This window comes from Trachemys scripta, chromosome 1 (assembly GCF_013100865.1).
Source record: "Trachemys scripta elegans isolate TJP31775 chromosome 1, CAS_Tse_1.0, whole genome shotgun sequence".
NCBI lineage: Eukaryota > Metazoa > Chordata > Testudines > Emydidae > Trachemys > Trachemys scripta.
The window spans coordinates 88373031-88398440 of record NC_048298.1 but is presented as its reverse complement, the minus strand read 5'-3'; the positions used below and the strand labels follow the sequence as shown (position 1 = coordinate 88398440).

The 25410-nt window shown below is 47.5% G+C and overlaps 1 protein-coding gene across 3 annotated transcripts; it reads left to right on the top strand.

Moving 5' to 3' along the window:
* The first annotated feature begins 4591 nt into the window (after positions 1 to 4591).
* On the top strand, positions 4592 to 20495 carry WBP2NL (WBP2 N-terminal like). 3 transcript variants are annotated; one of them, XR_004646387.1, is made up of 9 exons: positions 4592 to 4707; positions 9594 to 9702; positions 11387 to 11522; positions 13561 to 13653; positions 14552 to 14758; positions 15338 to 15475; positions 17201 to 17277; positions 18332 to 19635; positions 20103 to 20495. XR_004646387.1 is itself a non-coding variant. In XM_034775056.1 (8 exons), the coding sequence occupies exons 1-8, from the start codon at positions 4649 to 4651 to the stop codon at positions 18377 to 18379; spliced, it is 867 nt and encodes a 288-aa protein (XP_034630947.1). In that variant the 5' UTR covers positions 4592 to 4648; the 3' UTR covers positions 18380 to 20495. The 3 variants fall into 3 exon arrangements, 2 of the variants coding, with proteins under 2 accessions (XP_034630947.1, XP_034630961.1); XM_034775056.1 differs by having other exon boundaries at positions 18332 to 20495; XM_034775070.1 differs by lacking the exon at positions 4592 to 4707 and adding an exon at positions 8294 to 8444 and having other exon boundaries at positions 18332 to 20495.
* Positions 20496 to 25410: the final 4915 nt, after the last annotated feature.

Here is a 25410-nt window from a genome sequence, read left to right as displayed (position 1 = left end):
AACTAACATGATGTTAAACATGGTTTTACCCTTGGTGTGGACAAGGACAGTTGTGTTAAAAAATGTGTTAACTCATCATGGTTAATCCTATGAGGAACTAACCCTGACCAGCTCATGTTTTTAAACATACCTGTCCTTGTTCACACTAAGGACAAAGCTGTATGTAACACAGTGAGGTCCTATTCCATGCCTATGGCACCTATGTGTTATGGTTGGTTCGTAAATAAGTAAGTAAATAAATAAGTTAATTAATTAATAGCAGCAACATTGTGTTAGTCAACACATTCGCTAACAGGATGTTTTCATTTCCAGTATAGACAAGGCCTAAGTAGGCATCTGGAAAGAGGTAAACATATAAGTGAAGTGCTCAAGGACTGAACTGGCCGTGTCTTGGTAAGAGAGAGTGTTTTCTTGGGGTTGGGGTTTTTTGTAAAATGTAAACATTTTCCCCTAAGGACACTTAACATTGTCCATCAGTAAATACAACTGGGAAAATTTTGAACCTCACTGGAAACATCAGATGCTGATGCAGATCAGATGCTGCAGTAAGCTCTTCCCTGGAGAAAACACATTATTTAATAAAATACAATAACTATTAAATTAAATACAATAACTATACTTTGTAAGTATGTAGTACTTTTTATCCAGAGATCTCAAAGCACTTTACAAAAGTGGGTAACAACTACTCCCATTTTACAGACATAAACTGAGGCAAAGAGGTTACACAACTTGCCTAAAAACACCCAGCAAATCAGGGGCACAGCTGTGACTAGAATCCACACCTCCTGAGTACCACAGCTATGCTGCCTCCCCCATCAGCATGTGCTTTTAAAAACCAAGGATGGGGAACATCCTGTACCTTGAATGAACCACTTGTTGTTGTTTGAACAAACCATAAGGAATCTAGGGTCACTTCTTAACAGGTTATTTCTTCCCCCAAAGCATGGGCCAACCTCTGAGCATGCCCCTCTGATGTTGGCTGTCATGCCCACACTCTCTCCCCTTTCCAGCTCCCATATCCTTTATGCAGCACCTTCCCGTGCAGTATCCCTGAGCTTAAGAAAGATATAGGGCTGCTGATTTCAGAGCAAATGCCAGTGCAGTGCAGTGCAGTGGATGGATTGGTGATGCCCAACAACAAAACAGGTGACTCCACTCTTAAAGCTGCATGTTCCCGCCCAACATATTTCAACTAATAGTGGGTGACAAAGCACCCTGAGTTTTCCTTTCTCCCTACTGCCAACCTGAAAATCATTTGGTACATACCAAACTCTGATGTACCTTATTACAGAACTCTACAAAGAAGAATGAAAAAAGCCCCTTAGCAATCAGGGGACATCTACTCCCCTTCAATGTTACTTATGAATCTGTATGGCAGCTCCAGGATACCAAGGCTTACAGGGTAGAGAGAGAAAAGAAATAAATGGTGACTCCTGCCTTGGTTCTGGAAATACTGTGCCACCATCCGCCATTCAAGACGCACCCACAGGTTTTCAGAAATCTAGACTCCACTTTTCTTTTGGAAGCAAGTGCCGTGGAAGACAGTTAATTTTACTTGAGAGATGGTAGAGCAAGAAATGGAAGCATGAACAAGCAAATGAAACCGGGTTCCTGGCACTCCCGTACACTGACAGTATCATGATGGAGTCTTCTTGTATCAGTCCAGCGCTGGTCGAGATAGAACGAAATCACACAAACTTGTGGTGTAAATGTCGCTAGACTTAACTTTCTATCTGTGTTGTATGATTAAACAAAATGTCGCCATTTGAACAAGTGCCTGTCTTGTTTCTTCTTTGTTTTGTTTTTTTACACTTCATTTTTTTTACTTTCCTTCCCCTGTACAGTTAGAGTTGCCCCAATATCCATCTGGCACTATCCTTGTGTAGCACAATCCTGCAACTACAGGCAGGGGCCTGTCCAGGTAACAGGAATAATAAAAAATAAGATCTGGAAAAGAGCTGTTAGGTCACAACTTGCTTGCTGCCTCCCATTTAGGGTGACCAGATGTCCCGATTTTATAGGGACAGTCCTGATTTTTGGGTCTTTTTCTTATATAGGCTCCTATTACCCCCCCACCCCCATCCCAATTTTTTACACTTGCTGTCTGGTCACCCTACTCCCAGTCCCCCATCCAGTGCTCACTGATTCCTTACATTTTGTATATTATCCTGGACTTTGTCCAATCTGATTTTAATCACTCCAGTGATGAGACTTCCCCCTATTCTCTTGGGAGAACATTTCACTGCCTAATAGACTAGGCAAAGTTCCTTGATATTTGGCTGGGATATTCTTTTGCTTTCTTTAAATTACAGCAGAGAAGACCTATTAGATAATCTTCTCATGCAGGAGAGTTTCCAACTAGCGGATGTGTCATATATTAAAGTGGTAACCCCTATTATTCCTACTTATACTCCCCTAAAACATCCTGAACTATTTTTCTCGCTGCTTGGTGTTTACACCCTTCAGAGTCTCTCAGTTGTCATTTAGCAACCTTAAATATTTCTCTCTCTTTCTTCACAAGTCAACATGCCAGCCTCTTTAATGATCCGGGTTGCTCTTCTCTCAACTCCCATCAGTGTTTGGATGCTTTTCTGAAATCTGGTGATGTCATGAAGACCAGAGCTTGACGTAGGAAGACTAGATGGAATCAGCTCTTCTAGAAGATCCCCCTCCAAGCTTCTTCTCAATTCAAGGTCTGGCCTAAACCTGCACAAGCCAGGGTCCACCCAGGCAGGGAACTGGTGGAGATGAATCAGATTGGCTCACAGAACTGGAATTCTGGGTGGCAGAGGGGGATTGAGTTTAACCTCTATGTACATACAGTTGGAAATCTGGAACTATCGTGAAAGCTAGGCTCACAGGTGTGTGGGGTAGAGCCAGTAGATTGAGGACTGCCTTCTGAATTGTAGGACAGTCGGAGAATCCTTTTCCCACACGTTTATGAGCGGTCCTTCTGTCATTGGCCTGCAAGGAGTGATGTGAGGTCTCTGCAGAGCCCGACTGAGCAGGAGGGCTGTACTGAATAGCTTTTTATGGAGGGGATGGTATGACGTGATTGTCTACAATGGCATGTAGCTGATCTGTGATTGGCAAATAGCCTCTGTAGCCAGAGATGGGCCACTAGACGGGGAGGCCTCTGAGTTGCTACAGAGAATTCTTTTCCATGTGTCTGGCTGGCAGGTCACACCCACATTCTCAGTGTCTGATCACTAGATCACTGATTTGCTTCTCCCTGTACCACATGGGACCATGCCAGCTGCTCAGGCAGTGTTTGAGAATGGGGAACCCAATAGCCGCTGTGCCTGAGACCTTGAACTCCGGCTTTTATGGTTTGTGTCCCTACCTCCCTGTTAGTCAGAAGTCAGATTCTCTCTGAGGTGATTATCCGCGCTGAATAGTATTCAAAACCCACTTACGGTACTTGCAACTAAAAATAGATTTTATTGGCAAATTATTGAAACCAAGAGAAGAAACCATAAGAGGATAAGTAAAATCTGCACTCACCTGCACAGCTACTACAAGAAAGCCGGCCCAAACCTTAGGCTACAGAATATTGGGTTAGATACATGAAAAACTGTACACGGTAGACGAGCCTTTGGTCTAATAGCAAAGCTGTCTCTGTCTTTCAGTCTGTCAAATGTCACGAGGAAGGTCTATGGGGAACTGGAACTCCTTTACCCCTTTGTAAGGAATACATCACTTTCGTTCTACCAAAAGGCACCTGCTGCCCTTCTGAATCAAGCTGGTGGTCTGCACATTACATTGCCTTATAAAACCATATTAGCAAGGTGAAACCATCTGGAATCTGGTTCAGTGGCCTCAATCTTCTGCTTACTCTCAACCTGCATTACGCTATTTTTCTTCTCAGCTGTCCTTTCCCATCAGGTTAATATTCTCCTACCTCTTTGAGTTGGCATTTTAGTAACAGGTTATCAAACCGGCCCTTCTAGACCAATGAGAAACAAGCAAACAAAAATGTGGATTTCACCAACCTCAAGAGCAAACAACTCTTTGATTAAAAAGTTTACGAGACAGAGAAATTAGCCATTCAGCTACAGCTTTGTCACAGCGCTATAAAACTGGAAAAGACCCATCCTTCTATCCCTGTCTGGCCATTGCCCATCCCTCCCAACCTTCTGTCTGGCCATTGCCCATCCCTCCCATCCTTCTGTCTGGCCATTGCCCATCCCTCCCATCCTTCTGTCTGCCCATCCATTCACTTCTCTGTTTGTCCATCCACTCATCCCTCCACTCCTCTCTGTCCACCCATCCGCTCCTGTGTCCGTCCATGCACCCGTCCCTCTGCCCCTACCTGTCTGTCCATCCACCCATCCCTCTGTCCTTCTGTCTGTCAACCCATCCACCCATTGATCTCTCCGTCCTTCTGTCTGTCAACCCATCCTTCCACTCCTCCGTCCGTCCATCCACCCATCCCTCCAACACCGCCCCATGTGTCCAGCCCCGCTTCTGCCTGGCGCTCTAGCTCCCCGCCCACCCGACTACCTCCGCCCCCGGCTCTACCCCGAGTCCCCGCGGGCGGGGCTGTGCGTGATGCGGTCATGGGGCGGGGCTGTGCGCGATGAGGTCACGGGGCGGGGCCGCGGCATAAGGCGGGGGGGGGGGGCGCTCGCTGCCATTGGCCGGGAAGATGGCGCTGAACAGGAACCACTCGCAGGGCGGCGGGGTCATCGTTCCCCCCGGGGAGAGGTACCGGGGCGCGGGGGGACCGGGGCGTGCCGGGAGGGGCGCGGCCCCTCCCCTCCGAGACTGAGGCGGGTCCGGCCCGAGCCGAACCAGATCCCGGCCCGGCCACTGGCCCCAGCCCTGCCCCGTGCCGGGAGGATCCGATGTCCCTGCTCGGCCGCCCCGGGCTGGGCTTTTCCCGGCCCGCCCCCGGCGCAGGACTTGAGGCGCTTCGTTTGTTTACGTTGCGGGCGCCGCGGAGGCCCCGGGGTTCCCCGGCCCGAAGAGCGGAGGGACGGGGACGGGGGGCTGCCCTGCCGCTCGGGTCTCGCCCTTTGGCCCGGCTGAGGCAGCCCTGCCCGGGACACTCGCTGTTGCGGGTTAATCCGTATCTAACTTCAGTTCTTCAAACCCGGTCCCGGTAGCTTCAGGCCTGACCCAGGTGCCATCGGTCACTGACTGCCGAGTAATTAAAAAGTTGGTGGGAAAAGTCGGTGTGTCGGGCAGGGAGCGGAGGGGAGACTGAGGGGTGCGTAGCACTGACAAGCTCTTTGGGGGAACTGGCCAGAGGCCGCTGGGAGATGAGCAGTGATTAGATCATTGCCCGGATCAACCCAGCTTCCTTTAGCCCACTCTCTTTAAGGAGCTTTTCTTCTCTACAGACTGTTTCCTTGAGTTCGGCATCAGTTTTTTCCTGTGCTCTCTGACCAACTCCCAAGTTGGCAGCAGGGCAGTTTGTTTTTTTTCTGAAAGCTGTTGCTCACTAATAATGGGCGTGACAACCCCAGAGGAAATGGATAGGCGTGAATCTGTAGTCACATGAGCTTTAGCTTGTCAGCAGATTAGTGTCCGAGCTCCATCACAAGGCATTACCTGCACTTTCATTAGCAGTGTGTGCAATCCTAGGTCATTAGCAACATCTGCATGGATTTGGGTGTGTGCTGAGGTCTGAACTAAATATGCTCCGGTTGCAAATAGGGAAGTAGTCACTTTCTGAATAGACCTGCAGTAAATTACTCCAATAAACATACTCTTAAATATTAAACATACCTCTAGTTTGAGACCTAATTCTCCCTGTCCACAAATCTGCACTAGCTTTAAACAACTGAGGTATGTACAGGAGGTACTGACTTTCTAACTCCTATTTTGCTTTTTCCAAATGAGATGTAATTCTGAGTCTGGCTGCTCATGGCCATTAGAGATTCCATAGTATTCTTAGGGGACTATGCCCAAAACAACCCACCACCAAAAACAGTTCAAACTCTGGGCCTCCTCACTTCATTAGTGTACCTCTTAAGGAGATTACAGGAATACTGCTATCCCTAAAGATTCATCTAGACCACTTCTCATCTCTTCTGGTAAATAGTGAGCTGGAGAGGAGTGATTTTGGACAAGCCCTGTGTTTTCCTGGTCTGATTCTGTATGAAGGTTTGGCACAATTATTCACAACTGGTGAACCATCAACATAAAGCAGCACCTTTACAGACATTAATCTTTTGCATTAAGCTGCACCCATGGTAGTAGTATTAGATTGTTTATTCAACCTGTTGTTCGTGCTTGGGCTTTCCCAAGCTACTGAACATTTTTTCTCTCTCCTTCTTTATCTAGTATACATGTCATTGGCAGTTGGTCGTTTCAGACCTAGAACAACCATTGCAACTGCCCCGTTTCCCTCTGGATAATCTGCAATCTGAAAAGATTGAAGATTTCAGAGTTTGGGAATGAGCCCTTAGGCCGGAGTGGCCATGGTGGTGCTTCCTGTGTTATCCAAAATGGTCTTGGAACTTGAGGCTGTGGCTTGGCCCTAAGAGCACCCTGACGGATGGTCAGTGTCTGGGCTGCTGGTATAATCTAAAGGCACATAGTCATGCTAAGTCAGGCCCTTTAAAAAAAAAAAAATCAATACAGAGGGAGTTAGAATGATTTTGTGCCATTTAAAAACAATGGATTCATGGGGTTTGTTTGGTTCCCTGGCTGCCCTGAAACAGCTGCACTGGGTTAGTGCATGAAAAAGGAAGTAAGCCTGGCTATAAATCATGAAACTGGTCAGCCTAGTTTCACTATTCAAGCTTGGTATTTATTTACTTGTATTTCAAACAGCATCACTGGTGAAAAGTCAACAGCCTCTGGGCAAAATGGTTGTATGTGAGCAGTCTGCTTTCAAATATGATTATATGTTGGCCTATCCCTGTTGGGGAGATGTATCCTAATCAGTACCACCAAAGTCAATCACAAGTTCAGTCCCTTGCAATGTAGATGACAAAACAGTAACTAATAAGTAGGGCAAGGATGGAACTAGCAAAATGCTGTCTCTGAAGATGGGGGAGGGGGTGGGTCTGAGCAGAGCAAATTCCTCACCTCCTTGTAGCAGGAAGTAACTTCACTTATGAAATCCAAACCAGGTGTCTTGGGATGGTTCTGCCACTGGTGCTGGACCTGATCTGCAAGTCAGGAGGCAATCTGCTTAAATTGTGTGAAGGTAGCTCTGAGATCCTGGACAGACACAAGACATTGAATGGAGAAGTGTGGGAAAGAAAACTGCCTTCTAGATTACTAAATTGTCCTTTAAGCTGGGTGAATAATAAGTAATATTATGAAGCTCAAAACTTTAAAACTTGTCAAGTAATATTTAGCAAATGTTATATGACCAGCTGTAGTTTACCTTGTAAGCTGCTAGGCCATCTTGCTGGACAGTATATAAATTCCCAACAGCAGCAGAATTTTAGTCTTCTTCAGGGATGGGTTTACATCTCAAAAACTCCAACATAAATTAAATAAACCAGGTCCTAGCCCCTTTCCAGATCCTTCCCCATATCTGCTACTTGTTGGCCTCTTAACTAAGAGCCAGGTGACCTGCCAGAATCACTTGATCTCTGACCTCAAACCCATTACTTGGGATAAAGCTTAGTCACAGGTGGGGTAAAGCCAATTTTCCTTAAGGGGCCAGCCCTCCCTGTGACAGTCCTATATTTATAAGTAAAATTGTTTAGTGTAATTACCACTGCACTGGTATACTAAAAGTATTAAGTGCTGTTTTACTTACATACGTATAAAGTATGATTAAAAAAAGCTCTTTAAAAAGGCACATTTTAAATTTAATACATGACAGTTATTTTTACACTATGTAAAAGTGACCTATGAAATTTGCTACCATAGAATATTGCTGAGGCAAAGAGTTTGGTGGGATTCAGAGCTGGCTTAGACATGAGCAATTGCCCTAGTTAAGAAGAAATGTCTCCCCATAGCATCTGAGAATTGGAGAGAACCTATTAGGCCTGTGGCTCCTTGCCTAGGCACTGATTCCAGGGCTGGAGCTATAGATGCTAACTTTCCAATGTGCTGGAGGGTGCTCACTGCTCAACCCCCTGCTCTGCCCCAAGCCCTGCCCCCACTCCACCCCTTGCCCCAAGGCCCTGCTCCTTCCCCTGAGCCTTGCATGCCCTCACAGCCCTCCCTCCTCCCATAGCATCCTGCGCACTGAAACAGCTGATTGTGGTGGGAGTAGGTGCTGATTGGTGGGGCCTGTGGGCAGGCAGGAGGCGCTGGGGAGCTGATGGGGAGAGGGGAGGCTGCTGATGTATTACTGTGGCTCTTTGGCAATGTACATTGGTAAATTCTGGCTCCTTTTCAGGCTCAAGTTGGCTACCCCTGTATTAGGTCATTCAGTCTGTCCCTCCCAGCCTTGCAGGAGTGTGACTAGAGTATTGCATTTTCAGTAATACCCTACATTTCCCTCAGTCCTTGACAGCTACACCTTTCAGGTACTTGTGGATTGTTATCTTGTGTCTCCCTTAAATAGTTCCACTAAATGTTATCCAGCTTTCAGTTGTTTACTTCAGAAGCAAGTCCCTTTAATTCTTCCCTTTCGATAATTTTGCTGTTTTCTAATTTGCCCATATTCCTGTAGCAGGGTCCCTAAAACTGAATGGAGCATTTGAAATATGGTCTCATCAAGCCCTATGTAGCCACCTCATCTATGATGCCTCTGTATGCTGCTTAGGATTGCAGTGCATTTTTGTTTGTTTTTGTTTTGCTGGCATAATACACTGCAAACTTATCACTCCCTAAGTCTTTCAGTATTTCCGCTTCTCTTTGATTGTCTGTCTGTTTTGGATCACTTCCCCCACATTTTCCCAAATTGACTTTTTCTACTCACATTTGTTATCCCTAAGTTCCTCTATATTTTTCCTGTCATTGCTAGTGTTCACGGGTAGTGTCTGTAGCAAACTTCACTAACATGTTGGCTCCCTGTTCTAGATCATTGAAAAAGATTAAACCCCGCCACAAGGAACAGTGTTTCCCCAGTTCTCCTATCCCTGGATGCATTGCTCTTTATCACTAATCTTTGCTGATAGTCCTCGGTCATTTACAGGAAATAGTGACTGCATCTGTAGTTAGCCTAGTTATGAAGAAGCGTCGTCTTTAGTACAGTTGACACAACGGGGGTTGCATTACTGGGGTTATGCTTTCCTGTGTAGCATCAACATATGGATACTGGACTAGTCAGACAGGGACTTGCTCTGAGGCAACGCGCTTATTCCAGAAAGAAATATTGCAGTTAGTTGTGCTTATTCTGTGCTGTGACCTTTTGTACTAAGTCTCTTTCAATGAGAAATGAACGGTTTCCCCAACAACTGTCTCAAATGGCTTTGGAAATGCAGGGAGAAACAAACTGTCCCGAGGCTAGAGGCTTCCCTTGGCGGAGTAGGGTTGGCTGCTCTACTTATTGAGAGAGTAGCGTAAACAGTGCATGCATATGCAGAGAGAGAAGGTGGGCTCCGTATCTGAACTGAGCCTTTTAGGGAAATGACCTGTTCCTTGGCATGCCAACTAACGTATGTTGATTGCACATGCTTTAGGACTGTTTGATACTATGCATCCCTGATGTCTGTCTCTTCCTCCTCCTGCAGTATTCTTAAGCATTGTAAAGACGTGGAGCTTTCCTTCAGCGATGTGTCTGACAAGGCTGAAATCTTCAAAGGCACCAAGAAGGGAATGGTATACCTCACCCCCTACAGGGTAAGTCTTGAGCCAGCAGCATTCTCCCACAGGCTTCTAGTCCTGGAGGCTTGTAAATGATTGGCTAAATCTCCTAGTTATGAGGAGGCTAGAAATTCAAGATGGGAGAGGGTGGTGGAAATAGGTCCATGCTTGTCCTATTCTCCACAGTCCTCTTTCCCAGCTAGGGCTGGTGCCAGATTATTCTCTACAGCATGTTTTCATGTGTCTTTTACATTGTCCTGTTTCCAGTGTCAGTCAGTGGGGGTTCCACCATTTCCTTTGAAAGTCTCCTTCACAATCCTTGCTGAGAGAGAGAGAGACACACAAACCCTCCATACGCACATCCAAAGTCTCTGTCCTGAACGCCAACCACTGTTTAACGTGGCTTCTCAGTTCTCATGCCTGTTGCCGCTGTATGTAGCCTTTTAAACGGGAACAGGAGTTGACTTATAATGTACTCTAGATCCACGTAAATGGGCATAGGCTTTGACCTGTTATGGCTTATCATACAGGCACAGTGGACTAACCTGATTGAAACAAACCCCTTCTTAGTAAACATTTGAAAGCTGGAGGCAAAAAACTCTCTCCTGCTGTTCCAGGGATTACTGAAGGTGACTATGATGCTTCTGCAAGTGTTTTGATGAGTGAAAGTACAAAGGACTAGGGGAAACTGTTCAGTGTAGTCCAAAAAACTGGACTAGGAAAGCCCTGGAGAACCTCCTAAAGGGGTCAGTTCTGTACTGGCTTGAGGGGATGGACAGTAAATCTTTCCTGTCTTCAGTCCTGTGGCTTATGATGTGGCTCATGCAAAATTTTGCATGCCCACAGGTACTCCTCATCCCTTTGGACTGTATCCAGTCTTCGGGTGCCAGCAGCACTCTAGAATTCTTCACTTAGCCGGTGCTTCTCTAGAGACAGTCACCAAACAAACTAAGCTGGTCTGAATTCACAGCTTTTGGTTTGTAAGTCTGTAGATGGACACTGCTCATTTGGTTTGAGTGTCCTGTTTTGACTTTAGCTTTAACTAGATATGCTGCACTGAATCTGCCAAAGCACTGGACACACCAATGAGTTAGATCCCGGAAGGGTGTAATAGCTGTGAAAGATGCAATGCAGCAGCTTTCCTGTATGCTGCAGTGAGTTACACATAGCCTGTGACATTAGACCTTTTAATGAGAGAGGAAATGTTAGGCCAGGGTACTGCTCTTCTATCCCCTGCCTTTGGTTTTCCTTATGTAAGAATGATCATAGTAACTGCTAAGTTACTATTCAAACAGGCTGCTAGATTTGAGCAGAAAGACCATACATCTAATCTGTCCAGAACTTCTGGTCCACTTCAGTGCAGTGGAACTTCAAGCTGCAGTGCTGCAGACTGGCACGAAAATAGTGCAGTGATTTGAGGTTTTAAAGGGAGAAAATATTTCTCAGTCAACTGCACGCTACTGTGGAAGTTACACGTGTTTCAGGTGTGGGAGCCCTACATATGTGATTGTCAAAGTTCTTTTGGATCTCTCAGGATAAAAACTGCTATGTAGCTGTAGAATAGGAACTTCCATGTATAATTGTTCCAGAGCTGTAGTTTCTCTTTACCAGCTTTTTAAAGCAGTCTCTGCTTTGAACACTCTTGAAACTGCCTGTTTCACTCTAGGTATAAAGACTGATTGTAAATTAACAACTTTAAAATGTCCCCTCTATCTTGCAGATGATCTTTGTGTCTAAAGGCAAGGACCCCATGATGTCCTTCATGATGCCATTCTACTTGGTGAAAGGGTGCTCCATCGAGCAGCCTGTCTTCGCTGCCAATTACATCAAAGGCGTGATCCAGGCTGAGGCAGGAGGTGTGTGTTAATGCATTGCCGCTCCAAGCACACTTAACTGAGCTTCCCAAGTACTTTTTCCCTTCTGCTGAATTTCTAGCCCAGGGCTTGTCCACATGAGAAATTGACTGGCATAGCAATAGTGAAATATGCCAGTCAATTTTCCCACATAGGCATGTCCTCAGTTTAGTGGAAAGCCCCCCAAAAGCCTCATAATGGATATTTTTGTCCAGTATAAACTTGTAACCATGATCCAAATGTTATAAGAAAATTACTTGATCTTTGAATTTCTGCATGTGTTAGTTGCTTCCTAGGCTCAGCTTGAGGGGGAGTTGGAGGGGGTAGGCGAGTGATGGGTTCACCAACTTCAACTGCTGATCTTGTTGGCTGCTATTCACGATTATACAAAGTGAGCACGCTTCTCTGGAGATCAGCAGACCTTTCTTCGCTGAAATGCAGGCGTGTGCATCTCTGTATATCACTGGTTCAGACTTGACCCCAAGCTAGTAGTGGCTGAAAATTGTTACCATCTGACACTTGTGATGCCCCGTTTGAAATGACTTGGTGGTCTTGTTCTAGTTCCTAGTAGTCATCTCAGAAACAACAGTCACAGTTGGCACTAATTATTGTTGGCACTTACAGAACAAAAAATCAGAACAAAAGGCCTGAGACAACTCCCCTCAGTCATAGTACTAGCTCCTCTGGGGTCGAGGCACCTGGATAGGAGAGGGCGGTGTGTTGGGAAACCTTACATCTCTGCTGGCTGCTTCTGTATTTGCTCTAGTGAGGGCTAGGTCTCCAGGCTGTGAATCCAGCACCTTTCCCTGGCAATAAAATCACTCTTTGTGGAGATTCTGCTATAGTAATGGTGACTCATGTCCGGGTCACTCTGGTTCTTGAGTAGCTAGAGCTTTCTGCATAATCTACTCTGCACGTACACTGCAGTGGTCTCAGATACCTTTTTTACTATGCCAGTTCATTTGTCATGCTTCTTGAAATCCTTTCCTTCTACCCCAGCCTTTCTTGCTGGCTTGGGGTGTTGCTTCATGATGGGAAGTATAGCGGTAGGTTGCTGATTCATTGGGTAACTTGCCCAAGCTTAACTACTACTGATAAGACAATAGGAAAGAATAAAACTTGAGCAACACAGTGTTTAAGTGTGTTGTGGAACCAGCCATTCCCTGTCCATTTATATGCCTGATGGTTATTTTTTTTTTTTTTTATTCCTCCTCTAACATTGTGCAGAAAAACCCCAAACTTCTCATACAGTATCTCTGGACAACTTTTCTTGGCAGAAGTTAATCAGACAAGGGATTTTGGAACCTGGGCTTTTTGTTTTAAAACTCAAACTTTAATCTCCCATCTGACAATTTGTTTTAAAAACTCCCAATTTGCTTTATCCATGTGTCCTCCAATGAGGAAACCCACCCCTTTGTACAGTTTGGGTGACTTATCTTGGGGTTTTAGCATGTGCTAATGAATTTCTAAAAACTCCCGTTAGGCCTAAAACTGGGTAATCTTTATCTAAGCTGCTCTGCTTCAAAGAGGGTGAAGAGTCTGCTGATGGAATATTTGATTCCAGTCCTGGCTTCCGTTTCAGGCCCTGATTCAAAGTCCATTTAGTTTGGTGGAAGGACTCCCATTCAGTGGGCAGGCTCCTGCTGAATGAAATGTGTCCTTTCTACATCGTATTTGTAATTGGATTCTCTGTTAGCCTGCCAGCAGAAAATATAGATCTACAGCAACTCTTGCATGTCCATATTTTAGACTCTCCTTTTAAAAAAAATAAGGAAATTCCCAGATAAACCCTCTCCTGGTCTCCCTGAGATTATCTTGTATACAAGTGGGCTGAGTGACCAGTGCGAAGAAGCTGGTGGTGCCGTCCTGCTGGCAGATCTGCAATAGTTGTCCAAACCCTGTTTGGTCTCTTGTTTAAGTTGGGAGCTTCTAGGAAACAAATCAACTAATAATCTGTATCCAATTTCAAACTAGTTTCTTGGTGTTAATCTTTCAGAGTATACTTAATGGTTTCATTTGTAATTCCCACTTTCTCCTTTAGGGGGCTGGGAAGGGCAGGCTTCCTTTAAAATGACCTTCAACAGCGGAGGAGCCATTGAGTTTGGACAATTGATGTTCAGGGTTGCCACTAATGGTAAGTGACCTTCAGAGGTGTGACTATTCTTTAGCTAGAAGAGTTGGCTGGAAAACTAACTTTTGCTGCAGTAAACTCCTTGGGGTGAGCAGGGGGAATAACCCTTCTAAACTTCTCAATCAAAAAAGATTGACTTTTCCATGAGAACTTTTGTCCTCATTCTACACCCTATTGTTGGTCTTAATGCTCTGGTTTTGGAAAACTGAAAAACTTAATATTCCCAATTCTTGGAATGACCCCCTATTCCCTTTTAAAAAAAAAAAATCTTTTCCCCTCTGTCTTCCAACTGGAAAAAGTAGGAAAACATGAGATTAGTATGGGGGAACTACTCTCACACTTAGCTTACCCAACCCTATTTTCCCAAAGGGGAGAAAGTGTATTAAAAATGGAGTGGAGGGAGGAAAACTTCCTATTTTTGGCTTCCAAAAATTGATGATAAATCTAAACAAAAAAATTCATTTTGGTTGGGAACAAACTTCTTGTATAGATTTTCCTGATCAGAAAAACTTCTTAACTGTGTGGGGTTTTTCCCTTAATGAAACCACATTCTTCGGTGGAGATGTTTTTGGCGAGCTTTAGTGGCTAGTATCTGTGTAGATATTGCAGAGCAGGGTTAATCTAAGTCATTTCCATAAGCTCTTCCCAGCTTAGGGTCCACCCCTGCTCCCCAATGTCCAAGCTGGCAAAGCTAACTACCACAGCAGTGTGTGAACTTGGGAGAAGAAGAGATTATTGCTAGATGGGTTTCAGGCAAAGCCATTGCTCCAGGACCCAGTGGCTCAGAGCTCTGTTGCAATGACAGATCAGACTAAATGTGACCATTCTTTCCTTTTCTTTGCTTCTCCATTTTAATTGCATGGCAGTGTGAGTCAGACTTGCTAAACTTAATTCTTTTTAGCTTCCAGAGGGGCTCCTGCCCAGAATACTGGCTATGGCTATATGCCTGCCTTTGGGGGGTACACCCCTGCTCCAGGAGGTTATTCACCTGCACCAGGGGGCTATGCCCCCCACCCAGCTAATGGACCTTCCCCTTATGTGCCCCCATCAATGAATGGATATGGACCAGCTCCACAACCCATGGGATACCCTTATGCACCACCTCCAGGTAAAACCTTCTGATGGGCTTCAACCTCTTGTAACATACCAGTGTTGTGAGAGAGGCAGCGTGCACATGCTGTATGTACCGGGAGCTGTAAAGGACTGTGTCAGAGTAAAGAACCCAAGACTACATCATAGCTGGGGGATGACTTTTATAGCAGCAGCCCATTCTCTCTGAGCAGCATTGTTAGTCTTATAAGGGCCCTGAATCCTCCGGGTCACTGAAGCATTTCCTTGCAAGGACTGGGGTGTCCTGGTAAAATCCAGCTTGATTATCGTTGCATCTCCCTAGAGATCCAGTGGGACAGGTAATAAAGGATGTGACATCCTAAGCTGGGTGACGCCTTCTGGCAGAGAATGGCAAGCAAATTCGGGGAGTGATTGTTGTCTGCAAAGCCCTCTGGGGTCAAAGGCGCTACAGCCATATAAAATCCTGCTGTGGAGCTGCTGCTGTTTAAGCTTGGGTGACTTGTCTTAATCTGTGTATATCCGCTCTGGACAGAAGCAACAGGCCTGTAAACTAGACCTGCAATATGTCCTACAGGAATGGTTTAAAGCACCTTTTTAATGTGTCTCCTTTCTACAGGCATGTACCCACCTCCTCCTGACATGAACCCCCTGTATATGGCTCCTCCTCCCCCCTACCCTGGCCCTCCTACTGCAGGACCTTCAGCCCCCACAGCTCCCACAGCCCCTACAGCCTGCATGGAGCCTGGAATGCCAGGTAAGGGAGCGGGAGGGACTCTCAGGGTGCAGTTCCAAAAGGGATTGTCTCTGGTGTAGATGTGAATGATGGAATTTCTCTCGTTACAGGCTCTTTGAGTCACCCTGTCAAGGTTCCTTCCCCACTCTGAACTCTAGGGTACAGATGTGGGGACCTGCATGAAAACCTCTAAGCTTAACTACCAGCTTAAATCTGCTTTTACTGCCACCACCCAAATTATTTATGAGTTATTTGGGAAACTCTGTCTACCTCTCCCCCCCCAGAATATCTCCCTCCCAAGTACTATAACCCTTCCCTGGGTAGCTTTGAGAGACTTCTCCACCAATTTCCTTGTGAACACCGATCCAAACCCTTGGATCTTAAAAACAAGGAGAAATTAACCATTCTCCCTCCTTCCCCCCCACCAATTCCTGGTGAGTCCAGATCCAACCCCCTTGGATCTTAAATCAAGGAAAAATCAATCAGGTTCTTAAAAAGAAGGCTTTTAATTAAAGAAAGAAAGGTAAAAATCATCTCTGTAAAATCAGGATGGAAAATAACTTTACAGAGTAATCCAATTTAAAGAGCCCAGAGGGAACCCCCTCTAGCCTTAGGTTCAAAGTTACAGCAAACAGAGGTAAACCCTCTAGCAAAAGGAACATTTACAAGTTGAGAAAACAAAGATAAACCTAACAGGCCTTGCCTAGCTGTTACTTACAAGTTTGAAATATGAGAGACTTGTTCAGAAAGATTTGGAGAGCATGGATTGATGTCCGGTCCCTCTTAGTCCCAAGAGCGAACAACCCCCAAAACAAAGAGCACAAACAAAAGCCTTCCCCCCTACCAAGATTTGAAAGTATCTTGTCCCCTTATTGGTCCTTCGGGTCAGGTGTCAGCCAGACTACCTGATCTTCTTAATCCTTTACAGGTAAAAGGTTTTTGGTGTCTCTGGCCAGGAGGGATTTTATAGTATTGTACACAGGAGGGCTGTTACCCTTCCCTTTATAGTTATGTCACACGCATTTCTAGGCAGTTTGTGGTGGGTGGGGGAGGATGACATGGCAGTTTCCAGCATGGTTCTGTCCAGCATGAGCAAGTCCCTTGCTCTCATGAGCAGGCCCAAAGTAAAAGTAAGAGAGCTGGCTCTGATGTTGCGAGCTGGTCCTCTTGCCACCTTTTGCCTCTAGAGTCTGCTTAAGAAAGCTATGTTAAAAGGTATGGCACACAGAAGCCACTTGCTATAGCAGGAAGGAGACCCTCCTGAAAGTGTTACCTGGGGATCCTTTTGGAACAGGAGGTCTGCGTTGATGACCACAGGTACAGGCCAAACTGCTGCCGAATACTATCAGTTGGAATTGGAGATGTAATGTTCCAGATCGTTTTTATAGTGTAGCATTATGCCTGGCTAATGTCCACAACTATGCCGTGGTTATCTTAAGGCTAAAATCAAGTGTGACCTAGCTGATGTGAGGGGAGACTTGTCTTACTCCCAGAGAGCTGTAAAGCCCAGGATATCTGTTAACAAGGAAGCATTGTCTGGTGGTTTAAGCACAGCTGGGAGATGTGGGTTCTGTTCCCTGCTCTGCTACAGACTTATTTTGTGACCTTAGGAAAGTCAGTTAACTTGTCTGGGACTGTGTTTTCCCCACCTTAAAAACAGGTATTCTCTCTGTTAGATGGGGGCTGGGAAGCTGAATTCCTATTTATAACACTTAAGAAGACTGTGTTTTTTGCCTTACCCTGTAGGTGGCAGTAAAGCAGCAGAAGCAGCTTCGAGTGCCTATTACAACCCAGCCAATCCCCACAATGTCTATATGCCTATGGTAAGCAACATTGAGTTGTCTGTTGGGCTGGAGGGCAAAGGGGCAAGCGGAGCTAACGCACTTGCTGTTCAGCTGCTACAGCTGAATCCTGGGCAGCTTGTCATTCTACTGCAGCAGCTGCTCAGGTCACAGTGCATAGCTCATGCTGGGCCAGGGCGCACCAAGTCTAGTATCCTGCTTCTGGGTGTACCTAAGCAGGCTCTTTGCCCATCTATCTAGCTGCGGGCAGTGCTTGATCCTCAAGAGGAGAGTGGACCCACCCACATGCACCAGATCAGTTGAACTTAGATGGGTCTAGGTGTCTCATTTCTTTCTGACCCCCACAGGCAATTGGCTCCCCAAAGCAGGAGGTTTACGATCACGACTATGCTATTTAGAAATGATCTAGCCACTCTTTCCTACAAAGAAGGCTCATCAAAATACTCATGCTTAATCACTGTTCCTGGACTCAGTCTTAGTATTTTTCTGATCAAGAAGGCCGGGAACTCTAAGACCTGCACAAAAGTTGTTCCTGTACAGAAACAATATATTTCTCAGCTTCTGCAAGAATGGGGGTAGCCAGATATAGGAACTTAAAGGGAAAGGGTAGTGCAGGTTTAGACTGTTCTGGGCCAGGGGAGACGGACAAGATCTGTCCTAACAAACTGCCACAGGAACCACAGAGTCACTGGGGAGGGTGAGAGGAAGATGAGGATCAAAACAATGTCCAATCACAGTGCTGCTCTTAATGAAGTACACACATCCTGATGGGCTTTTAAAGGGACTCTTTTGGTGTTCATCTTTTTTGTGTGGTGCCTCATTTGAAGCATTATGGGACTGGCAAAGGTTCTGGGATGTAACTGAAACTGGGAAGAAACATCCAGGGGTAGCTGTAGCCTAACATATAGGCCCCACCCCTGTCACTGTCAGCTCAGTATCTCTCAAGCTGTAGCCGATGGCAAAGGTTGGGTGCATAAGCTAAGCCTGGGAGTGCCTGGAAAGCTGAACAGCTACACACAACACTGCTGATTGTAGATCGAATCAGTCACCATGTCTGTTTTTTCTCACTTTGCAGGACCAGCCGCCTCCTTATGCACCTCCTGCTGAGAAAAAGAACAACTAATAGAAGGAACCCACCCACCAACTGCTCACGTTCCTTCTCCCCAAAGACACTTCTGTCCTGACCACCACCCCCTCAGTTCAGTGTATCTCTAGGCTTCATGTGTGTCTAATATACATAGCGTTGGGTGGCCTAACACCTGCCCTCTTTAAACATTGAGTGTGACAATACAAGTGGAACAGCAGAAGCGGCAGCAGTGTTTTCCTGCCTGATTGCTTTCCATCCCAGGGCCAGAGCACTGTCCCTCGGAGGCTTTTGCCATGAGTTTGAGGGGAGGGCTGAAATCTTAGACCAGCAGAGCGAGCGCATCACTAACGTAGGACTAAAACATTACGGCTTCTTGATTTTTTGAGTGAAGGAAAATGGTTTGAGACAGTGGTTTTAAACTTCCTCTGAGGCAACCGTAAGTAAGAAGGACCGAGGCAGTGGGCTGCTGGGTTTCCCCATGTTGGTATAAAGGAGGAGCATGTTACACTTTTCATGGGTGCTGTTCCGTTTGTAAGGGAATCGAGTGAAGTGCTGGAGGCTTGTCACCTCAGCTTCATTGGAACTGGGCCACGTTGTAACCTGGGAGACGGCTCCTGAGACACACTCAACCTAGTTAAACATTTTGCAGTGTGGGCTTCAGTGTAGAGAGGCCAAGTACAATGCTAACTAAGCAGTAGCAGCAAGGGAGTATGAACTGGCTTTGGCTAAATCACTGGCCCTGCGGGAAAGAGGAGCAAACACAGGTGCAGTTTTACACCTGTCTTGGACACAGCGAAGCCCCCCGTATGCACCTGTCTCCTTTCCCAGGAAACCTGCCTCTCTCAAAACGGGAGATGGCTGGAAGAGGCGAGATGCCTCACTTGCTGGGGTGTGCAGACATCCAAGGATGCCTGGTTCTTCCTCCTCCTCTCCCCTCTATTGTGAGAAGCTTCTCTTCTGTATTGTAAACGTACTTCTGAGGAGAGGGGGATGTGTTCAGCGCAGTGGAAGCGAGACTCTGTGTCCACCTGCTGCAGGTGGCCAATGAAAGACTTGGGAGGAACCCGTGCTTCTAACCTGGAAATGGGCAGTGGCTGTCTAAAAGCAGTACGCCTGTGTAGATGGGCAGTAGAAAAGCAAATTGGGACTGGGTGGAGGGGAGTGGAATCTGGGCTACAGAGCTCTGAGCCAATGGGAGTGGGAATTAATCCAAATCTTCCTTTCATTCTCCTAGAAACTGGCCCCTCTGTGCAGCAGTGCTGTGTGCAGCAGCAGCCATGCTGCGGGTGCGGGTGAGTGAGAAGTATTAGGGTATTCTACTCCGACAGCACATGTTTCACCAAGGAGAGAATAACCCTTGGCAACAGCCTCACCATAGGGATGGGGTCAGAAGCTATTGCTTTGACTACTGAGCAACCTCATCCCCTGTGCTGGCTTCCTTAGAAAGCACTGGGTGGGGGCGGAGAGGGGTCTGTCTTCCCTCCACGTGCAACTAAAGCCGTGCTGGTGTGAATGTGCTGCCATCCGAACAGTAGTGGGGGTGAGGAAGAGAATCTCAGTGAGTGGGGTGGGTTGGTTTGTTCAATGGCGGTGGGGTAACTGGATGGCTCTTTACTGCTTGCATGGCATCCCCCCCTTGGTGAGACAGTGCCCGTTCACCAGTAATAACCAATATTGTTTGTAATGTAGCTGTTACTGCTAACCCTCAGCTGTTACTGAGAATAGAGCAACTCAGTTGGGACCTTCTCTTCTCCCTTAGGAGCTGATGCCCTGCGAACTTGCTTTCCAAAGAGAATCACACTTGTCTAGTGGAGCACCTCCGATTCCCAGTGTAGGGCCTGCTCAGCCCCTCCCCACCCCCTGTTCTGACTCAGGGTAGGGACTGTTTGTTTGGTTTTTTTTTTCTTCCCCCTTTGCTCCCTATGTGCTAGGTTATCATACAAGCAAGGCTCACACAACGTGTGTGTATTCCTGTAGCTGCCTGACATTCTTCCGCATAGCAGCCATCTGCAAGAGAGGAACTTTCTTTTCTAAGAAACCTTTTTAATCTGAGTCAAAGATTCTCTGACTTTCTGGAATTAAAAATGTTCTGCCATCAATGTTTGTAATATCTTTTGCATTGCACTTTAATACAGAAGCATTGGAATCTTCAGGCCTGTGCGTCAGTTCAGTGGTGTGCGTGTAACCACCAATGTGCCGTGCAATGGGCAAGAAAAATGGAATGGATAGGATAAGAATTGCAAAAAAATATAATTGGTTGTGGGATTGTTTTCGTGGTTTTGTGATCAATGCATGGTCCCTCCCCCGGAGCACTGCTTAGCTGGGCTGTAGAACTAGAGTGGGGAAAATGGCCTCTAATTGAAAATCCCACTCCACTTGCACCTCCAGCTGTGTTTATAGCCTATCCCTTAGGCTGGGAGGGGAGGGAGGCTGCCTTTTGCCATCACTGCCTTAGCTGCTGTAACTAATGTCCTAGTTAACTCAAACTGGCACGCTAACCCTTTCTTGTGGCATGCCAAGCACCGCTAACGGGCTGTGGGAGTTCTCTGCTAATGCAGTATTCCTGCAGCTCTTCTATAAACAGCTGTTCTCAAGGGCTTGTTTGCCCTGGTCCCACAACTAGCACTGATTCTTTTATTAGTGAAGGAGCACAAGTGGAAGGTTCCCAGTTCTTACCCCGCTGCCCAGTTGTAATGGTGGTCAGCTGTTCCATCTTCTGGGTGTAGGTTAAATTCCTGGGGACAAAATACCTTTCTTCCACATTCACCTGCACTTGTACAGCTTGGCTCGTGCATCCGACACCTGCTTCGCGGAAAGAGCGGCACTAAATGTGGGCTAGCTTCAAGGGGGTAGGTAGCTGGAGAAAAAGCAGTCAGACAAAACTGCTTCTCCTGAAGATGGGAGTGAGGGCAGGCTTGGGATAATCACACAAGGCTGAGAATTGCGGCCTCTAGGCTCCACCTGCCAGGGAGCCCTGTTACAACACTCCAAGCTGTAGGACACGTAGAACCGCCTCTGTCTTCTGTAACTTGACTGAGAGCTTTGGCTGGAGTGAGGCTTTAGCTTAGGTACTGAATGTGCCTAAGGTCCTACTTGTCATCACACTAGCACAGTTTCTTACCTACATCCCTGTGATATGTTTGCAGTGGTGGGCTTGACACTAGTAGCTTGGTTTGCAATGCTACAAAGGCTGTGCTAGGAGAGGAGGAAAAGAAAGAAGCTCTTGGCAAAAGTGTGACTGCAGCCAGCTGTTGCCTGCACCCAGGTTGGCTGGCTCAGTAGCATAGACTGAGCCCTCTGTCTCATGGGAACAGGGCCGGCTCTAGGTTCTTTGCCGCCCCAAGCAAAAAAAATTTTGGCTGCCCCCCCGTCCCAGCCCTGGGTTCCTCGCCACACCTCCCTGCTGCCCAAACCCTGGGCTCTCCCCCACCACCCGCACCCCCCTGCTGCCCCAGCCCTGGGCTCTCACCCCTCCCCCCCCCGCACCTCCCTGCCCTCCTAGCCCTAGGCTCCTCCTACCCCTTCACCATTGCCCCCCACACACACCTGCTGCCCCAACCCTGGGCTCTTCCCCCCCACCCCCCGACACCTGCACCCTCCTTCTGCTGCAGCCCTGGGTCACTGGTAACTCGCTCCCAGGGCAGATCATTCAGCAGGAATTTTAGATGTGCACAGAACACAGACAGGATTGGTTCCCATATGGTTACAGAACTGCAGTAAAGTGGAACAATTTTCAGCTTGTGTGATTGGAGGATATCTGGATGCGTATAAGACTGTCCTCCATAAATGAGGAAAAGTTGAGGTGCCTTTATTATTCTTTTGTTTCACTCTTTCTTTCTATGGGGAATTTGCCAATGCAATATCACTGTCTTCCTTTTAAACAAACAAACAAAAAGCAATGGCTGTTGAAAATAGCAATTCCAGTCCTAATAACCACTGGGAAGCATTTCTTGCTCAATTTTATCCTACTTTTTTTTACAGCAAGTTACAGTGGGTCAGTATATTTGATTTGGGAGAAATGAAGTAACAGCTGCCCAAACTGAGCTTGAGCACTCCTGAATTTTGAGGTGTTCAAATCTGGAAGGCAGTTGCTGTGGGGGGGAGGGTTGTGGCTCCGCAGGGGAGCATGGCAGCATGTATGCAGCAGCGTGTCTGGCACTGCGCAAAGCCAGACACGCTGTCTGAGTAGCACGGTAAGGGGGTTGGGGGGGTTGGAGAAGGGGTAGGGGGTTCCGTGGGGGGGCAGTCAAGGGACAGGGAGCAGGGGGGGTTGGATGGGGCGGTGGTTCGGGGGGGCAGTTGGGCAGGGAGAAGGGGGTAGATGGGGTTTGGAGGGGCACTGAGGGGCCAGGCAGCAGTTGGATAGGCATGGGAATCCCAGGGGTTTGTCAGGGGACAGGTAGGGGGTGGGGTCCTAGGGGGGAACTTGGGGGAGGGTCTCAGGAGGGGGCAGTTGGGGACAAGGAGAGGGGAGGCTTAAATAGGGGGTGGGGTCCCAGAAGGGGGCAATCAGGGGACAAGGACCAGTGGGGCTTAGATAGGAGGGCGGTCCTGGGGGGCAGTTGGGGCAGGGGTCCTGGGAGAGGGTGATCAGGGGACAGGGAGCAGGGGGGTTGGATGGGTTGGGGTTTCTGTGGGGAGCAGTCAGAGGGAGTGGATGGTGGCAGGGTGGGGCTACCCTCCCTCCCCGTGGAGTATCCTATTTTTTGAATGTTAAAATACGGTATCCCTGCCCTTCCCAGTGCAGCTCTCCATTCATAGCAGGCTGTAGCATGAGGTCTCAGCTTCCTCACTCCCTCCCCCTTTCCTGTTGGTAGTGGCCAAGGGAATGCTGGGAAATGTAGTTCTTTCCCTGCTCCAGGGCTGGCTCTATAGGTAGGGAGCTAACCAAGGAACTACAGCTCCCAGGGCCCCCTGTTGGTTCTCAGTTCCCATGCTGGATCCCTGCCGCCCCTGCAAATGGGCTGCCCCAAGCACGTGCTTGCTTTGCTGGTGGCTAGAGCTGCCCCTGAATGGGAAGGAGAAAAGCTTAAGCCCTTCTTTGAGCTTGCAGCAGGAGCTGTTAGGATGGACAGGGCCACTCTCACTGCTGTCCTCCAGCTGGCTGCTCTAACTCCCAGTGTCCATCTAGTGAAGAGCGAAAGGAAGCTGGTGCCAACTTTTGACTCCTTAAAACTCCAGTGAGTGACATGTGGTGGGGGAGACTACTATTGCTCTGGGAATGTTTTCTGGCCAGTAACAAAGTCAACAAAAGAATTGCACTGTTTATAGAGGTCCTACACAGAGCCCATGTTCTCTCCCCTCTAGCCAGCCCTCCCCCCAGACAGCATGAGGACAGAAAGTGGGTCCGTACCTCATAACAACTTGACTTGCTAGATTGTCTTTGTGGCACAAGGATAAAAGGAAGATCTAACAGTGACTCTTATGCAGGAGGAGACAATCTTAAATTTGTTGTTTTTATTGTAGACAAAGTTACAGGTTTGAGAGAGGACTTTTCATTACAAAAAAAAAAAAAATCGGATTGGTTGTGGCAGTGAAGCCTGAGTCCTCATTAAGAATTAACCCTGCCCCATAATACTTTTGAACTAGGCCCTGGTCTGTATCATCTCACCCTCTCTAATATACACAATTCCATTTCCTAGCATGGGTTTTATAGCACTGGCCCTCCAGCCTAAGATGGTACATTACAAGTATGAGTGGTAACTGGGGTGACCAGATAGCAACTGTGGAAAAAATGGGACAGGGGCTGGGGGGTAATAGGTGCCTAGCTAAGAAACAGTCCCAAAAAATTGGTCTGCCCTTTTAAAAAGGGGACATCTGGTATGATAACCCCTGTGCTAGCTGGTAACATTTACGCTGCTTAGTCGGCCAGCAGTTTCAGCAAAACAGAGCTGTGACTCACGTCTCTAGTTAAAATAAAATCGAGCTAGAAACTACTGTCCTGCCTACAGTGCTCAAGTGCGATTTATTTTCAGTGGAAAGCAATGTTTAGAGTTCTCTTCACCAGCACCTGGCTGGTTCTGCAAAGCCTGTGCCACTCTCTACTGTCATTGCTGGATGGGGGAACTATGCGGGGAATGCAGAATGTCTGTCCTACAGCAGGGGTCTAGGCTTTTTCCTTGCAGAGGAAGGCGTGAAAACTAGGGTTACCATACGTTCTCTTTTTCCCGGACATGTCCGGCTTTTCGGCAGTCAAACCCCCGTCCGGGGGGAATTGTCAAAAAGCCGAACATGTCCGGGAAAATGGCGGCTCTGCTCTTCTTCGGCTCTGTTTAAGAGCTGGGCTGCCCGAGCACTACCGGCTTTGGGCAGCCCCCGTGCCTCTGGACCCTGCGCTGCCGGAGCCCGGGAGGGGAAGTGCCCGGCTGGGGGTGCAGGGTCCGGAGGCATAGGGGCTGCCCAAAGCCTGAGCGCTACCGGCTTCACGGTTTCCCGGGCAGCCTCCAGACCCTGCGCCCCCAGGAGGGCGCTTCCCTTCCCGGGCGCTTCCCTTCCCGGGCTCCAGCTGCGCTGGGGAAGCGTGGGCTGGGGGTGCAGGGTCTGGGGGCTGCCCAGCAAACCCTGAAGCTGGTAGCGCTGGGGCAGCCCTTTCCCCCTGGCTGGGAGTGGGAGGGAGGAGGGGGCGGAGTTAGGGCGGGGCTAGGGGTGGGGAAATGGGCGGGGCCAGGGCCTGTGGAGGGTCCTCTTTTTTTATTTATGAGATATGGTAACCCTAGTGAAAACAAACAGCTGGAAATCAATGTTATCAGCTTGCTGAAGTGGAAAGGAACAAGCAGCTGGCTTCTACGTCTGCCCTGGGGGGGGGGGAACCTAGCAGAGATTCTCACTCATGTCTCAGGCCAGCCCTGCAGCTTGTAGTGCACTAATAAACAGGTATTGATTACATTGTAGGGGGAGGATCACCTCGCAAAAGACTCTTGCAGTTCTGTCCAAAATGGCCAAAGCCGCTCTGCTAGCAGCTAGTCAGTACCCAGCTTTTTTTTAAGCATAGGCATCTCCCATTGTATCAACAGTACATTCTACTGCAGTGAGTCAGGTGTTACTTATCAGAGCCCTAGGTAGGTTGC

Excerpts from the sequence above, each read along its gene's own strand:
- WBP2NL (XM_034775056.1), top strand. The coding sequence starts at position 4,649 with ATGGCGCTGAACAGGAACCACTCGCAGGGCGGCGGGGTCATCGTTCCC. Across the intron at positions 4,708-9,593 it reads ATCGTTCCCCCCGGGGAGAG|TATTCTTAAGCATTGTAAAG; the intron begins GTACCGGGGCGC and ends CTCCTCCTGCAG. Across the intron at positions 15,476-17,200 it reads CATGGAGCCTGGAATGCCAG|GTGGCAGTAAAGCAGCAGAA; the intron begins GTAAGGGAGCGG and ends CTTACCCTGTAG.